General features: G+C 43.6%; 1 protein-coding gene across 1 annotated transcript; it reads left to right on the forward strand.

The window, feature by feature from the left end:
• Positions 1-801: 801 nt before the first annotated feature.
• LOC123113997 (condensin-2 complex subunit D3) lies at positions 802-8,146 on the forward strand. Its single transcript, XM_044535341.1, has 9 exons — positions 802-2,959; positions 3,859-4,350; positions 4,422-4,513; positions 5,109-5,196; positions 5,340-5,454; positions 5,532-5,682; positions 5,767-5,941; positions 6,046-6,693; positions 7,700-8,146. The coding sequence occupies exons 1-8, from the start codon at positions 890-892 to the stop codon at positions 6,667-6,669; spliced, it is 3,807 nt and encodes a 1,268-aa protein (XP_044391276.1). The 5' UTR covers positions 802-889; the 3' UTR covers positions 6,670-6,693; positions 7,700-8,146.
• The last annotated feature ends 9,481 nt before the right edge of the window (positions 8,147-17,627 follow it).

Below are 17,627 nucleotides of genomic sequence, written 5' to 3' on the forward strand. Positions count from 1 at the left end.
ATACGTCCCTAGGGGGACTGAGAATTTTGCTATCCCTACCAAGTGATGCTGTAACCACCAATTGATAAATTGTAAACTAGATGTGTATGTAGTAGATTAAGTAAAAAAGTGTGCATTATGATCAAAATTTCAAATAACCAACCAAGTACAATTAATAAGAGAAACCAAGATGCCCAAGGTTACTTCCATGCATGCTTATGCTTTCAGTGCTTAAAGAGGTCTTTCAAGGCTAATTGTATGTCGCCTTCAGAGTTGCTTGTGTTGTCAATAAACTCCTAGCATATTAGAACACATTTTCTTAGGCTTTGATGATTTATCTTACAGTAGACATTTGGTATATGTTTGTTGTATATATTTATAGAAATTCCTTCTATTCTACTAGAAAAATGGACAACCGTGGCTACATAGCGCCTGGATGCTCAGGCGTCTGAGAGATTATAGAGCACTAAAATTGTGGTTTGGCAAGATGTGATTTCCGAACAAATACCACCATTCTTGTGTGGGAATGAACTAGACGGGCACAGCAACGCGCGCCTTTAACGATCTAGTAGGGATGAAAACTTATCGCACTAGTTGCTTGTTCGAAGATGAGGTTGTGCTCCTCAGTTAGTCGCTCTCCGGACCGGCTCTTCCTTCCATTCCATTTAGTAAACATTCCATGATGGGCCGTGATGTGACCGGACCGTTTATCATTGGACGGGCCGTGCAGGCCCATTTGGCCAGCTTCGGCCCGGACCACCTACGATCTGAACGCAGCCTAAACTCTTTTTTCTTTGCGAAGGAACGCAGCCAAATCTCGAGTCCACCCACGGCTTCCCCTCCCAATTCCCATCTCCCCCCCACCAGATTTCAAATCCCGCACCCCGTCCGCCGCCCCTCGCCGCCATCCATGGACGCCGACGACATGGACGTCGACGAGATCGACTCCCCCGCCTCCGCCTCCGCCTCCGGCTCCCTCTCCGCCTTCCTCTCCGAGCTCGCCGCCCTCCACCGCCGCGCCTCTTCCTCCTCCACATCCACCTCCCCGCCCTTGTCCCTCCCTTCCCTCACCCTCCTCTCCTCCCCGGCCACCGCCGCCTCCCTCTTCCCCCGCCTCGCGGCGGACGGCCTTCCCGCCTCCTCCCTCCTCCTGCCCCTCACCTCCTCCTTCTCAGCCCACCCCGTCCCCGCCCTCACCGCCTACCTCCGCCTCCTGCTAGCCCCGGCCTCCCCCCTTGCCTCCCTCTTCTCCCCGCTCCCCTTCCTCTCCTTCCTCCTCGCCCTCCGCAAGGCCGCCACCGACACCCATAACCCTAGCGCCGCCTCCGACTCCGGCCCCCGCAAGCGCAAGAACCAGCGCCACCAAGCGGCCACGCGGTCCCCGTCTTTCCTTCCGCAGGCACTCTCCCTGCTCGCCGATGCCGCGGGGAGGCTGCCGCTCGGGGAGTACCCTGATGCGCTGAGGTCGCTCATCGACACCGCCGCCGAGCTCGCGGCCTTCAATGTCCTTGCCGCCGTCCTTGGATCTCGCTACCACGCCGAGGCGGTGCAGGATGTGATACGCGCGCTGGTACCACTGGTGCTCTCGGGTGCGAAATCGGCTGTGCGGTCGTCCGCGGTCGAGTTCTTGGTCAGAAAGATTGTGCCTTTGGGTGCTGATGAGGAAGGGGAGGAGGAGGGGATAAGGAAGTTGGTGGGCTACCTGCCGAGGCTTTTGGCGGTGAAGGCACCGGAGAAGTCGGAGGCGAGGGGGCTGGCCGTTGAGGCCATAGTTGAGGTGGTGCAGGCAATGGAGCCACTTCAAAGGGAGGGCTTCACTGCATATCTGGTGGCCATGTCCAGGGGCAAAGCAAAGGGACGGCTGTTTGCTGTGGATATGGTCCTGGCAATGCTGCCGGTGCTGTTGCCTTCGGAAATCGATGAATCTGGTCTCCAGGAGGGCTCTTGGGGGCTCAAGTGTGTCCAGGTGTTGGTGGAGAGGTGTTCAGACAGCGCTGGAGCCGTCCGTGCTCGGGCCTTGACGAATGCAGCCCATGCGCTTGATGTTTTGTCTGAAAGAGGCGTGGAGGTCGATCGATTGCAGGAGGTGATGAAGATAGGGAACATGGGTCTTGGAGAGTTGTTGAGGAGAAGGTGCATTGATGATAAGGCTGCTGTGAGGAAAGCTTCACTTGTGCTCATCACCAAGGCAATTGGTTTGATTGGCAGGCCTGTCGATGAGTCGCTACTTACTGCAATGGGGGCTGCATGCTCTGATCCGCTAGTCACCATTCGCAAGGCGGCTCTTGCAGCCATCTCAGAGGTGTTCCGGAAATTCCCAGATGAGAGTGTGACAAAGGAGTGGCTTCAGGCTGTGCCATCACTGATGATTGATAGTGAGACCAGTATCCAGGAGGAATGTGAGAACTTGTTTCTTGAACTGGTTCTGAACAGGGTCTGCCAAGCTGCCAATTTGAAACTGGATGATGATTCAGTCAACTTGGAGGAGCTGTTCCCGGACGGGACACTGGATTTGCTGAAAAGCATATGTGATGGAGAGGTTGTTCCCTGCATAAAAAGGATATGTGCAAGCCTTGGGAGGAAGAAAAAGCTGAGACCACTGCTTGCTAGTTCACTCCAGAATATAATAACAATATCTGAAACCTTGTGGTTGAGAAGTTCTAAGCCAATTGAGAATTGGACTGCACCAGCTGGGGCTTGGTGGCTTCTTTCCGAGGTCTCCTCATTTGCGCCTAAATCAGTTAACTGGAAGTTCCTCTCTCACCACTGGAAACTCCTTGATAATGTTGGCCAAGAAGGCAAAGGCAAAGGTAAAGCTTCTTCTGAAGGGGAACCAAACTCTGCGCTCTGGGCTGTGGATCGTGTTTCACTCCTGCAAACTATTTCAAATGTCTCCATGGAGCTACCTGTGGAGCCTGCAGCAGAACTGGCACACAGCTTACTCACGCGGATTGAAAATTTTGATATGAACCTGAGTGAGGTAATCATTTATTGAATCCAAAGCAATATCTACTCTGGTGCCAATAAGTATTTCATGTTACAGTGGAGTCTTGCACTCTGTTATGTCATGGACTGCTGGACTGGTCTGGCAACTGTGTTCTGAATACACCAAAACCCCAGTTAAATCCTCATAAGTCCAGGCATAAATCTACTAGATCCTGTTACATTGTACACTAGCCCTATTCCTTGTGATAGTGGGACTTGGAGTATCTACTGAGAGTTATTGTAAACTATTGTACTCACTCTGTCCCAGAATATAAGAACGTTTTTGACACTATGCTAGTGTTAAAAACGTTCTTATATTTTGGGACGGAGGGAGTATTTCATAAGGCCTTGAATGTAGGTAAACATGTTATAGTTATTTAATAGGCAGAACTGTAGACCAATAAGTCGTGTCTGGGTATCATACACCTAAATATAATCCAAAGTATGCTATGTTAACTTTCTGAAAGGGATATACTTCCAGCTTAGCTGTAGCAACTACCACAGTCACAAAATGGCCCTGTAAAAACCCACCAGTTACAGGTTTGGGTTCGGATCATAAGATAATGCAGTATTTATGCGTTGCTTTGATATTTGTCATATACCTATTTTTTGTCTATCCGAAGTTCTGCAAAATGTTCCCAATGCATTCGTGTTATCTCTTCAATGACAGATTTCTAGGTTGTTCAGTAAATGCATATCAAGAAACGTTTCATTGACTGTAGCTATATTAGGTATTGTAGCGTACTGTATCGACAATAGCTAGAGGGCTGGCCTGGGGCGTGTGCTCATCCTTGCTCTGCTACTGCATATATTGTTCTGTACCAACATCATTCCTAACAGAAGTAGGATTTATCCATATCTTGATGGCAATGTCTTATTTACATGCACATACAGGTCGATGCCCATGTAAAGTCACTGAAAACTTTATGTAAACGGAAAGCGAAAACGGCAAAGGAAGCTGAAGCACTAATAATGAAGTGGGTTCAGCAACTTATCAATAAAGCAGTTGATAGTTTACAAAGCTACATAAAAGGAACATCACAAGATTCCAGGGGTTGTAGCTACAATACTCCTCTGACTGGCAAACTTAAGGGAAGAAAGGAGGCATCCACATCAAAGGAGATGTCAGAAGCTGTTATTGCTGTCTTCACCGTTGGATCAGTGATCCTAGCTTGCCCTGATGCTAGTGTGCAAGGCATCATTCCTTTGCTGCACACAGTCATAACCTCTGGAAACCCCGAGCCAAGACCAACAATGCTTGCAGGTGGAGCCGTTTCTTTCAATGAGGTAGCTCCATCATTATATATACAGTCGTGGGATACAATGGCAAAAATATGCCTTGTAGATGACAAACTAGCAAAACGATATATTCCGCTCTTTGTTCAGGTGCGTACCCTCCAACTGCACTCATGACTGTTCTTAACAAATAGACACTCAGTGTTGCTTGTATAAATCAGGAGCTTGAGCGGAGTGATTTGGCCACCCTCCGGAATAATATCATGATAGCAATGGCTGACTTTTATGTACGCTATACAGCACTAGTTGACTGGTGAGCTTATATCTCTGAATGGTTACCCTTCAATAACTCAGTTACATCGTTTATTTCAAGCAGATATGCATGTTTATATTAGGTGGTGTCGGGTCCTGTACATCAGATGTAATTGATATGCACACTTTGGGATGTTCACACATATTTTTATTCACACAATGAGGCATGATAGAATTATTCCCCTTGCCTTTTTTTTGGGCTTGGCCATTTTTTAAGTTAAATAGTTTCAGTGCTTGATCCAATATGAGCATAGGTAACTCCATTTTCTATGTCTATAAAATGAAAAAAAAATTCATATATTAAAAACTGAGAGAGATACTTGACTTCAAATTAGATGGTACGGGAGCATGAGCTGCAGCTATTGCTGGCAATTAAGATCGAAATAATAATAATGTCTTGTGGCATATACCAACAGCAGTTCTTTTGATTCTGTACATTTTGTCTTTGATGGTAATTACCAAAAGAAAAACTGTAATTGTTCTATGTGAAGACTACCATAGTATCTTATCAGCTACACTGCACATGAATTTTTACATATAATTAATTGTTAAATTTGCACATATGAACTTACACTGACCCCTCCTTTGTTTTACAGTTATATGTCAAAAATAACAAAAGTGCTGCGTGATCCCTGTGAAGTAGTACGGAGGCAAACGTTTGTCCTACTCGCAAAGTTGTTGCAGGTGCTTTATCATTCTTTCAGTGTTACTCCCTCCGTCCCACAATATAAGATGGTTTAGCTTGAAAAACCATCTTATATTGTGGGACGGAGGGAGTACATCTAAATATCCATTCGGTAATTAATTGAAGCTATTCTTTTACCTAGAGGGATTACGTAAAATGGAGAGGAGTGCTTTTCCTTCGGTTTCTGCCATCTTTAGTTGACGAATCGGATAAGATAAGGCATTTGGCTGACTACCTATTTGGAAGCATCTTAAAAGGTTTACTTATTTTACTCTTGGTATTCTGTATCATTTCCTTTTTTACTGCATGCCTAACATGAACATAAATGTTGCAGCCAAAGCGCCACTTCTTGCATATAACAGTTTCATAGAAGCTATCTACGTCCTAAACAATTGCACAGGACATGGTGGATATAGTGAGTCTCAGTCTCAGAGTTCTCAAGGGTCCCAAAGTTCAGACAGAGGACAAGCCCTTTTTGCGATATGGTAAACATATATATGCATGATGTTCACTTTGCAAAAACCATGTCCGCCTTTACCTGACATTTATTGTGAGCTTTCTTATTGCAGGGGAACTGACGAAAGGTCAAGGTCAAAACGAATGCACATATATGTGTCCTTGTTGAAACAAATGGCCCCGGAGCACCTTCTAGCTACATCAGCCAAGTTATGTGCTGAGATCTTAGCAGGTGTTTGTGATGGCTTGCTAAGTGTTGACGATGCAGCTGGAAGGGCTGTAGTTCAGGTATGTACCTGTCTGTATGTTGCGGCAGATCACATGGCACTGGACATAAACTATATGATTTCCTAGCGTTTTGTGATGCAAAATATGCTCTTTTTTTCCTACAGGATGCTCTACAAATACTAGCTTGCAAGGAGATGCGCATCCATCCCAGCATCCTTGCGGACAATTCCGAGATGGATGATGATGGTGTAGATGGCGGGACGGCCAACGCCCTCCAGGCGGCCAAAGGGCGGGCGGTGACCCAGGTGGCAAAGAAGAACCTGATTCAGATCGCAATCCCGATATTCATCGAGCTGAAGCGGCTGCTGGAGAGCAAGAACAGCCCTCTGACGGGGTGCCTGATGGAGTGCTTGCGCGCCCTGCTCAAGGACTACAAGAACGAGTTCGATGAGATACTGGTGGCGGACAAGCAGCTTCAGAAGGAGCTCCTCTACGACATGCAGAAGTTTGAGGCCGGCAAGGGCAAGTCGTCCAGGGAAGAAGAGGCCGCGGGCCCCAGCGGGAGCTCTCCGGCTGCTCCTGATCCGAGTGATGCGGCAACGAAGGCCACGGTGCGGTCGGTGCTCAAGGAGATGAACCGGAACGTGCCGACACCACCGCTGCACACCATGAGCGTACCCAAGGTGAAGTCGGTGCTGGGCACTGGAGCGCTGAGTGGCTCGCGCCGTCCAGCTATCCTAGAATCAGTCAGGCGGCTCGAGCCATTTGGGTCAGACGATGAGAATTAGCATGCCCACAACTTGCAATTGAAGGTAAAAAAATAGAAGGCCTTTTAATGCTCTTGTTGCATGCACACGTAGATATGATGTACTTTGCAACTTGATATATCCATCCCCAATGAGATCTATGGATCAGTGTGGCTTTTCTTCCCATTTTTACTGGTATTCTTCAAACATGAAAAAACATAGTAGCTTATGTCTTAAAGTTAAAGCTTACTGAGCCTAGGGCAAAAATACATCTTGATGTATTCTCTATTTTGTGATGATTATTAACATACGCATGCTTACTGATCCTAAATCATTTCTTCTCTGACAATGGGAGATTTCTACATACTTCTCAGATATGTTATTAGGTACTTTCCTCTATTCACCGGTTTATAGCCACGGTCATTTTTGTGTGCAAAATGAGCTCTTCGAGCTTTTTTATTTTCTGCATGGCCCAACTTTGCATCTCAAGTCCCTAATTAGCTAAATTGTGAGTTATCTCATTTCTGGACCACAACTTACTGTTCTATATATGTACCTTCACTAGGAGCGGTTCTTTAGATTTCTTTGGTGAACATTATCCTTAGGCCAATAAAACTGAGAGAAGTCCTACGGTAAAATCCATGAATATGAATTATCCACTTAACATTCAAAAGCAACTCTATAACATCTCAGTTATTATTATTATATTATATTTATATAAGTAAGACATGACAAGAGAATTTTGATTTAGCTCAGTTTTGTTATGTGCTACTTTCCTTGGTGATTGCCCATGTCATACAGTTGGTTTCCCAAACTGTTTCCAGCAAAGAACAGGTGGCGTTCTTTTGTTTTATGAATGGAACATGTGAAGCGCATGTATCAGTGCATTGATGAGCAAATTCTCTACAGTGATACTCCCTCTGTAAAGAGATATAAGACCGTTTAGATCTAAGCGGTCTTATATTTCTTTGCAGAGGGAATACATCTCTACTTGAACTGCTATATTTATATCCATTCACCTTCTGGACCATACATTTGTTAGTCACGGCTCATTGATTCTCTCCATTTTCAGGAAATGGAGTTAATATTGTTTACCATTCAAGGTGTGTGCATGCGAAGCCGCTTTACACGTCATGATGTTTACAAGACAGGGCAAGAGCAAATTTGTGTTCATTTCATGGAGCATTATGTACTGAGATGTCATATGCACCTGCAAGAGATTTGATATTATTAGGGTATAGCACTTTCAGAAATATGTAACTGTATCATGATGCCAAGAGGGACTACTTTTACTAGGCTCATCTTCTCAATGAGTTTCTTTTCTTTTCTTTTCTCTTTACTGATTGATTCTGTAGATGTGTAATTGTAATCGAGTGGTGTCGAGAAAGCTGAAATAATTGCAAGTGCTTTCTTAACTAGTTGTACAATAATTGCTCAGATGTTATCTTAGCAGTGCAGCTCTAGGCTTTTCAACTTCTATTTACACGAGAAGAGGAACACAAAGAATTCCAGTTTTCAACTTCTGTTTCAGATGTTATCTTTTCTTTTTCTGTTTTACAAGGCCTATCTTCTACTCCCTCCGTCCCAAAATATAGAACGCTTTTGCTTTCCATGTGCAAAATCTGGAGCGTGACGAAATGTTCTTTGTTTCCACTTTTACCCTCGCCCCGACAGCTCCCAAATCCCGAGCGTAACGAAATGGTGTGTAGGGATGCTTGGCTTTTGCCTTTTAGGCGCAAATTTCTGGCTGTAAACTGAATTTTGGTGTCGGTGTTCCAAATGAACTGTAGCAGAAGCAGAGTGTGCCTCTGCTTACTTCTGGCAAAACCAGGGGGTCTATGAATTTTAGTGCCTCTGCTTACTTCTTGCAGAATCCCTCTGTTCCAAATAAACTGAATTTTGGTGTAGCAGAAGCAGAGCGTGCCTCTCAGAATCGCTTCTACTCCATCAAGTTGAGACCAGAGGGTCTATGATCTGTAAATTTGAACCACTAAGTTGAATCAAACAGAATCAAACAGAATCTTTACTGTTTTCATTAGAGGTAAACTAATCATACTCCATGTTTCGTGTATAATGACTGGTGTGCTTCTCATACTCCATGTTTACTGTTTTCATTAGAGTACATGTTTCCTGTCAGAGGAGATGGAGCTGCTGCTCTGCCGGAGGAGATGGGGCTGCCGGACGACAAGGCCAGCATCTGCCCCTGCCTCCAGCATGTGGTGAGCAGCTTGTCTAGACCTGTTCATGTGAATATTGCCCTGTTCCTGTTGAGAGCGTATGCTTACAGAGATGAATGTATGATGTTCCTGTTGCATGTCTAGACCTGTATGTTTACTCCTGTTCAGTGGTGGAGCTTGACATAGATTGTTGAGGGGGGCCAAAAGGACAAATGCTGCTTAAATTGTGTTAATCTTATTTTTTTTAGTTTAACAAGTAATGATATCACACATAATTTCTCTAGGGCCGGGTGGGGGGGGGGCATGGCCCCCCTTGGCCCTAGTGAAGTTCGGCCACTGCTTCTATTTGTGCTTTGCTTCAGTGTGAATATTTCAGGAGTACTGTGGCTAGGTTGAAAATTATTGCTTGTAAGTTATTATTTGTGGGAGGGCAGGCCTCGCGCAGTGGTGAAGTCCTCCCCTGTTATGACCGGCATATACTACAGCCCAGGCAGTTAGGGGCCTCACCCAGTTATCTTATCGTTATTAGGGGCTTACCTCAGTTATCATATTTGCAAATTATATAAACTCATGTAAGGACTCGTTTGAAGTTAAGCAGAAGCAATCATATTTGCTCGGCTTCTTGAAGGGAGCCCGGAGACCTAACCCTAGCCGCCGTGTCCTGCTCCCTCCCTCTCTCTCGCACACGTGACGACGGCGCCCCAGCGCCGGCGACCTCGCCTTCCTCATCGCCACCGATACTTCAGGCAACTAGCGAATCGGTATCGGATACCCTATCCGATACCGATACTCTTCCGATACGCCCCCGATACGTATCCCTGGAGTATCCATGAACAAACGATTTAAAACAATTCAGATACTTGAAGGATACCTTTTCAGTTCGTTTTGGATACGACCCAGCCCATCTAAGAGACCACTCAACCCAGTTAAGAGGTAGACAACAATCCTAGTACCCCAATGCCCCCTTTCATTTCCTCCAATTTTTCTTTCCTCCCTCCCGAGCTCACACCAGGCGGCGGCTGGTGGCTGCGTACCTAGCAGCTACTCACCCAGGGCCGACGGCAGCAGCGGCTACCAGCGACGAGCTGCTACTCCTCACCAACGCCTCCTGTCACGCAGCAAGCAGGTAGGTACAGTTCTCTTCTCCTTTCTCCTGCCCAGCGAAGCTCATCCCCTCTTCTTTCTCCTCTAATCTGTGAAGATCTCATTTTTCTCATCTCCTCCAGATGGCTCCTACTGCTGAACCTCCTACTGTACCTACAAATCTAAGGGCACCATTGTGGAGCCATGTTCAAATCATAGAGAAATCACCTGGAGGGGGCAACAATAAATGGAAATGTGACTCTGGTCATGAAGCTTTGAGTAGCTACTCTAGAGTTTCTGCTCATTTGCTAAAGAAGACAGGGAACCTTGGAATCCATGCATGTAAAAAGGTTACGGTTGACATTCTGAATCCCTTTTTTTTGAAAAATAAATAAATAGTAAAATGTATCCGTATTGGCACTTTTTCAAAATGATGAATTTACGTATCCGTATTGTCCTGATACTGATACCCGTATCCATATCGGTGCATTCTAGACTGTGGCTACGTTGTAAATTGTTGCTTGTAAGTTATTATTTGTGGGAGGGCAGGCCTCACGCAGTGGTGAAGTCCTCCCCTGTTATGACCGGCATGTACTACAGCCCAGACAGTTAGGGGCCTCGCCCACTTATCCTATCGTTATTAGGGGCTTAGCCCAGTTTATCGTATTTGGAAATTATATAAACTCATGTAAGGACTCGTTTGAAGTTAAGCAGAAGCAATCATATTTGCTCGGCTTTCTGAAGGGAGCCCGGAGACCTAACCCTAGCCGCCGTGTCCTGCTCCCTCCCTCTCTCTCGCACACGTGACGACGGCGCCCCAGCGCCGGCGACCTCGCCTTCCTCATCGCCACCGATACTTCAGGCAACTAGCGAATCGGTATCGGATACCCTATCCGATACCGATACTCTTCCGATACGCCCCCGATACGTATCCCTGGAGTATCCATGAACAAACGATTTAAAACAATTCAGATACTTGAAGGATACCTTTTCAGTTCGTTTTGGATACGACCCAGCCCATCTAAGAGACCACTCAACCCAGTTAAGAGGTAGACAACAATCCTAGTACCCCAATGCCCCCTTTCATTTCCTCCAATTTTTCTTTCCTCCCTCCCGAGCTCACACCAGGCGGCGGCTGGTGGCTGCGTACCTAGCAGCTACTCACCCAGGGCCGACGGCAGCAGCGGCTACCAGCGACGAGCTGCTACTCCTCACCAACGCCTCCTGTCACGCAGCAAGCAGGTAGGTACAGTTCTCTTCTCCTTTCTCCTGCCCAGCGAAGCTCATCCCCTCTTCTTTCTCCTCTAATCTGTGAAGATCTCATTTTTCTCATCTCCTCCAGATGGCTCCTACTGCTGAACCTCCTACTGTACCTACAAATCTAAGGGCACCATTGTGGAGCCATGTTCAAATCATAGAGAAATCACCTGGAGGGGGCAACAATAAATGGAAATGTGACTCTGGTCATGAAGCTTTGAGTAGCTACTCTAGAGTTTCTGCTCATTTGCTAAAGAAGACAGGGAACCTTGGAATCCATGCATGTAAAAAGGTTACGGTTGACATTCTGAATCCCTTTTTTTTGAAAAATAAATAAATAGTAAAATGTATCCGTATTGGCACTTTTTCAAAATGATGAATTTACGTATCCGTATTGTCCTGATACTGATACCCGTATCCATATCGGTGCATTCTAGACTGTGGCTACGTTGTAAATTGTTGCTTGTAAGTTATTATTTGTGGGAGGGCAGGCCTCACGCAGTGGTGAAGTCCTCCCCTGTTATGACCGGCATGTACTACAACCCAGGCAGTTAGGGGCCTCGCCCACTTATCCTATCGTTATTAGGGGCTTAGCCCAGTTTATCGTATTTGGAAATTATATAAACTCATGGAAGGACTCGTTTGAACTTAAGCAGAAGCAATTATATTTGATCGGCTTTCTGAAGGGAGCCCGGAGACCTAACCCTAGCCGCCGTGTCCTGCTCCCTCCCTCTCTCTCGCACACGTGACGACGGCGCCCCAGCGCCGGCGACCTCGCCTTCCTCCCCGCCAAGCCCTTTTCCATCCCTACAACCTACGAGCTAAACCTGGTAGGATCCCAGATCCTATCATCCCCACTTGTGCAAGGGAACCGGCTCCTCTACCGTGCTGTTAAGCACGGCAGCCTGCCCTGCCTCCTTATGGCGCTAGTGGACGCAGGCATATGGGCCTTGCCAAAAACCAATGTAGCTACCCAGCCCATCCGTTCGATGCATCACACATCTGAACAGATTAACGAATTAACTATAATCAATACTGTACATGGCTAACAAAAATGAACTTGTTTAAAAAAAGTAGTTTTACAAAATCTCAGTCTTTTTTTAGTGGAGCGGAATAAGCCATTTTCCTATCTTCTATTTATTATTTTAATCCATTCAATTGGTACTTTTATTTTTGTTTTTGTGTGCTTTTATTTTTACCCGCCAATCACACATAATTTTAGTTGCCTGCCAACCGATCGTGCGCAACTGCAGTCCGGCTATCTGCCCCTCAAGTTCATGAGGGTGGAAGATCTGTTGAGAGAGCTAGCGAATGAGGCAATGAGGGCAAGCACTCAGGCGATCCAGAGACCTGGGGTATTCCTCATGTTAAAAAAAACGTGCACCGGCGTGCATCTACAATTGCATGTCCATCTGTCGCCGATGCCTCCGTGCCTAGGCGACATCATTAGGAAGAGAACAAGTGTCGCGCCTTGGTCGGCTGCGTAGCCGCCTCTCTCACGATCTTCGACAAATATGTTCATGTATTAAAAGCATAAACTAGAAAAATAAGAACGAAAGAAAAGTGTGTTATTTAAAATCATATATTTTTAATACATGGATATATTATTTTTTTGCGGGTAATATATTTGTTAAAACTTGTGAGCGAGGCGGCAACATTGCCGAGCAGGAAACTCTAGCCGCAACCCAGTGGCGACCAAAGGGGGACCGGCTCCTCTACCGTGCTGTTAAGCACGACACCCTGCTGTGAGACCTCCTACGTGCCGCTTACTGCGGCAAGGAGTCGCAGTTTCGCATAGGAGACGACGACTCACCTGGGCCGGCCCATTAGCTCTCCTCCGCAGAATGAAAAATCGCAAAAAAAAAGAAAAATCGCAAAAATAAAAAGTGCCCTAACCAGGAATCAAACCCACAAACTGCTGTAGATGCTTACTGCACGCTCACCACTGCGACACGCGAGCTACTCTGACAAATATTCCGCGGCAGCCTTAAAGAACCTGAACGTGTCCATAGCCATTTTTTGGGAACTGAGGTTTATTGCATACAATTACATATTAAAACTTCTATTAAAATTTCAAGAGTAAAAAGGAAAAACTTTTTGAAATACAAACATTATTTGGGAACTGAATAGAAACTAAAACCAAGTAGGAACAAAAAATTGAACACGAGAATATTTTCTAAATTATGAACTACTTTTCGTAAACGCAAAACATCTTTTTCAAAACAAAAACAAAATTGAAAAGGTGATAACTTTCTCTCAGAACTAAATTTTCAAAAATCTCGAGCATATTTTGAATTTGTGAACTAATTTCTAAAAGATGAACAATTTTTATTATTGTGAACAAATTTTGAAAACTGTAGCTTTTTTAGAATATGTGAACAAATTTGGAAAACAAGAATATTTTTTGAAATTCCAAATATTTTAGAATTTGAATTTTTTTTTAAACATGTGAACATATTTTGAATTTATCAACAAATTTTGAAAAATTAATAATTTATGAATATGTGATTTTTTTGAAAACAAAAATATGTTTTTGAATTTGCGAACGAATTTGCAAAATGGGAATACATTTTGAAATTCCAGAACAGTTTGAATTTGTGAACAAAATTTGGAAACACGAACATTCTTTATGAAATTCCCACACATTTGTTATTTGTGGACAAAATTTAAATATGTAAACACTTGTTGAATTTGAGAACAAATGTTTCAAAATAGGAACTTTTTTGAAAACAAATATGTTTTGGTTTGTAACAAAATAAAAAAAGGTGAACATTTCTTGATTTCTCGAGCATTTTCTGAAACGAAGCGAACATTTTTTGATTTACCAAACATTTTCTGAAACGAAGCGAACAAATTTTAAAATAACTTTATAACAATTTATGAACAAAATGTGAAAAAATGAAAAAAATTGTAATAATGAACTAAATTTGTAAGAGTGAACATTTGATGTCTACTACACAACCTTCTTCTTGTAGACATTGTTGGGCCTGCTAGTGCACAGGTTTGTAGGACAGTAGCAAATTTCCCTCAAGTGGATGACTTAAGGTTTATCAATCCGTAGGAGACGTAGGATGAAGATGATCTCTCTCAAACAACCCTGCAACCAAATAGCAAAGAGTTTATTGTGTCCCCAACACACCCAACACAATGGTAAATTGTATAGGTGCACTAGTTCGACGAAGAGATGGTGATACAAGTGCAAAATAGATAGTAGATAAAGGTAATTGTAATATGAAATTATAAAAACAGCAAGGTAGCAAGCGATAAAAGTGAGCGTAAACGGTATTGCAATGATGGGAAACAAGGCCCAGGGTTCATACTTTCACTAGTGCAAGTTCTCTCAACAATAATAACATAGATAGATCATATAACAATCACTCAACATGCAACAAAGAGTCACTCCAAAGCCACTAATAGCGGAGAACAAACATAGAGATTATGGTAGGGTACGAAACCACCTCAAAGTTATTCTTTCGGATCGATCTATAAAAGAGTTCATACTAGAATAACACCTTAAGACACAAATCAACCAAAACCCTAATGTCACCTAGATACTCCATTGTCACCTCAAGTATCCGTGGACATGATTATACGATATGCATCACACAATCTCAGATTCATCCAACCAACATAAAAATACTTCAAAGAGTGCCCCAAAGCTACTACCGGAGAGTCAAGAACGTGTGCCAACCCCTATGCATAGGTTCCCAATGTCACGAAACCCGCAAGTTGATCACCAAGACATACATCAAGTGTTCTCATAAAAGACTCAATCCGATAAGATAGCTTCAAAGGGGAAACTCAATTCATCACAAGAGAGTAGAGGGGAAGAAACATCATAAGATCCAACTACAATAGCAAAGCTCGGGATACATCAAGATCATGCCATAGAGGGAACACGAGAGAGAACACGAAAGAGAGAGAGATCAAACACATAGCTACTGGTACATACCCTCAGCCCCGAGGGTGAACTACTCCCTCCTCGTCATGGATAGCGCCGGGATGATGAAGATGGCCACCGGTGATGGATCCCCCCTCCGGCAGGGTGTCGGGAAGGGCTCCCGAGAGGTTTTTGGTGGCTACAGAGGCTTGTGGCGGCGGAACTCCCGATCTATCTTCTGTTCTGGAAGTTTTACGATACGTAGGTATATATGGGTGCAAGGGGTACGTCGGTGGACCGAAGGGGGGGCCACGAGGCAGGGGGGCGCGCCCCAGGGGGGTGGGCGCGCCCCCACCCTCGTGAGCACCCCCCGTATGTTCTGACGTGGAGTCCAAGTCCATCAAGTGGGTTTCCTTCCAAAATTAACTGCTCCAGTTGATTTCGTTCCGTTTTGACTCCGTCTGATATTCTTTTTCCTCGAAATACTAAAACAGGCAATAAAACAACAATATGGGCTGGGCCTCCGGTTAATAGGTTAGGCCCAAAAGTAATATAAAAGTGTGTAATAAAGCCCATAATCATTCAAAACAGATAATAAAATAGCATGAATGCTTCACAAATTATAGATACGTTGGAGACGTATCAGCATCCCCAAGCTTAATTCCTACTCGTCCTCGAGTAAGTAAATGATAAAAGAAAGAATTTATGAAGTGTGAATGCTAGAGGTGCACAAGTTTGATCAATGATAATTTCAATCACCTTTACTAGCATCAATATATGTCATAACAGTAGTTCGTCTCATAATTTTTTTTATAATCAAGTAACAAGCTATTCACAAGTTAAAGCATAGGCCATAAACTTTCTTGAAAACTAACAAACTTCATTCTTAGTCATCAAACAATTGCAATTCATCTTATTTTCAGGAATAGCAAACTCCACATACTCAACTATCATATAGTCTTCTACAATTGCTAACACTCACGCAATACTTGTGGTTATGAAGTTTTAATCAGACACAGAGAAAGATTGGGGCTTATAATGTTGCCTCCAAACATATTCACCTTTGGGTGATGTCAAGAATAATAGTTCATGCTAACGTACATCCAATTTGGATATATATATATATATATATATATATATATATATATATATATATATATATATATATATATATATATATATATATATATATATATATCAGGATCACCCTAACACAAAGTGCTTGGCAAAGGATAAAATGAAAAAGGGAAAGGTGAAGATCACCTTGACTGTTGCATAAAGTAAAAGACATAAAGTAAAAGATAGTACCTTCGCAGAGGGAAGCAGGGATTTGCAGAGGTGCCAGAGCTCAATTTTGAAATAGAGATAAATAATTTTGAGAGGTATGATCTCATTGTCAACATAACAACCAAGAGTTCCCAATATCTTCCATACTACATACATTATAGGCGGTTCCCACGCAGAATAGTAAAAGTTTATACTCCCCAACCACCAACAAGCATCAATCCATGGCTTGCTCGAAACAACGAGTGCCTCCAACTAACAACAATCCTGGGGGAGTTTTGTTTAATTATTTTGATTTGATTTTGATCTTTTTGATCATGGGACTGGGCATCCCGGTTACGCCACTTTCTCGTGAATGAGGAGCGGAGTCCACTCCTCTTGAGAATAACCCACCTAGCATGGAAGACACTGACAGCCCCTAGTTGCTATATGAGCAATTCAGGCATACAAAACAGATTATAATTTGAAGGTTTAGAGTTTGGCACATGCATATTTACTTGGAACGGCAGGTAAATACCGCATATAGGTAGGTATGGTGGACACTCATGGCAAAAAACTGGGTTTAAGGATATTTGGAAGCACAAGTAGTATATCTACTTGGTGCTAGGAATTTTTGGCTAGCATGAGGGGGAAAGGCAAGCTCAACATGTTTGAATGATCCGTGACAATATACTTTAACTGTGATGCGAGAAAACATAACCCATTACGTTGTCTTCCTTGCCCAACATCAACTCTTTAGCATGTCATACTTAATGAGTGCTCACAATTATAAAAGATGTCTATGATAATATATTTATATGTGAAATCTCTCGGAAAATTCGAATCTGTGCCCGATCTCATCTGCACCTGCACTCACGAAAAAAATCAAAATAAATACTAGAAAAATTCAAAAAATTCCAATTTTTTTCTGGTGGTGTACAATTTGATGCGAGAGGTACGCTCCAATTTTCAAAACATTTGGACTTCTGTGCTGCTCTCAGCAAAAAAGACAAATTGGAGGTCTGTAAAAATGTGTACTGTTCATATACTGTTCTGGTCTGATTTGTCTTTTTTGCTGAGAGCTGCACAGAAGTCCAAATGTTTTGAAAATTAGAGCGTACCTCACACATCAAATTGTCTACTACCCAAATTTTTTTTGGAATTTTTTAAATTTTTCTGTATTTTTTATGAATTTTTTTTTGACCGGGTGCAGATGCACTCGGGCACCAAAACGCCGTTCTCAAATCTCTCTTCCTTCAATATTCTTTCATGAATTGTTCAAATGACCAATACAATGCCTTCAATTTGAACATTTTTTTAGATCTATGAACAATTTGTGA

Source organism: Triticum aestivum, chromosome 5B (genome assembly GCF_018294505.1).
Source record: "Triticum aestivum cultivar Chinese Spring chromosome 5B, IWGSC CS RefSeq v2.1, whole genome shotgun sequence".
Taxonomy (NCBI): Eukaryota; Viridiplantae; Streptophyta; class Magnoliopsida; order Poales; family Poaceae; genus Triticum; species Triticum aestivum.

Bases quoted from the DNA above. Each gene is read 5' to 3' on its own strand.
- LOC123113997 (XM_044535341.1), top strand. From the start codon at position 890: ATGGACGCCGACGACATGGACGTCGACGAGATCGACTCCCCCGCCTCC. The intron at 2,960-3,858 runs GTAATCATTTAT...ATGCACATACAG, and splicing joins TTGATATGAACCTGAGTGAG to GTCGATGCCCATGTAAAGTC. The intron at 5,197-5,339 runs GTGCTTTATCAT...TCTTTTACCTAG, and splicing joins TACTCGCAAAGTTGTTGCAG to AGGGATTACGTAAAATGGAG.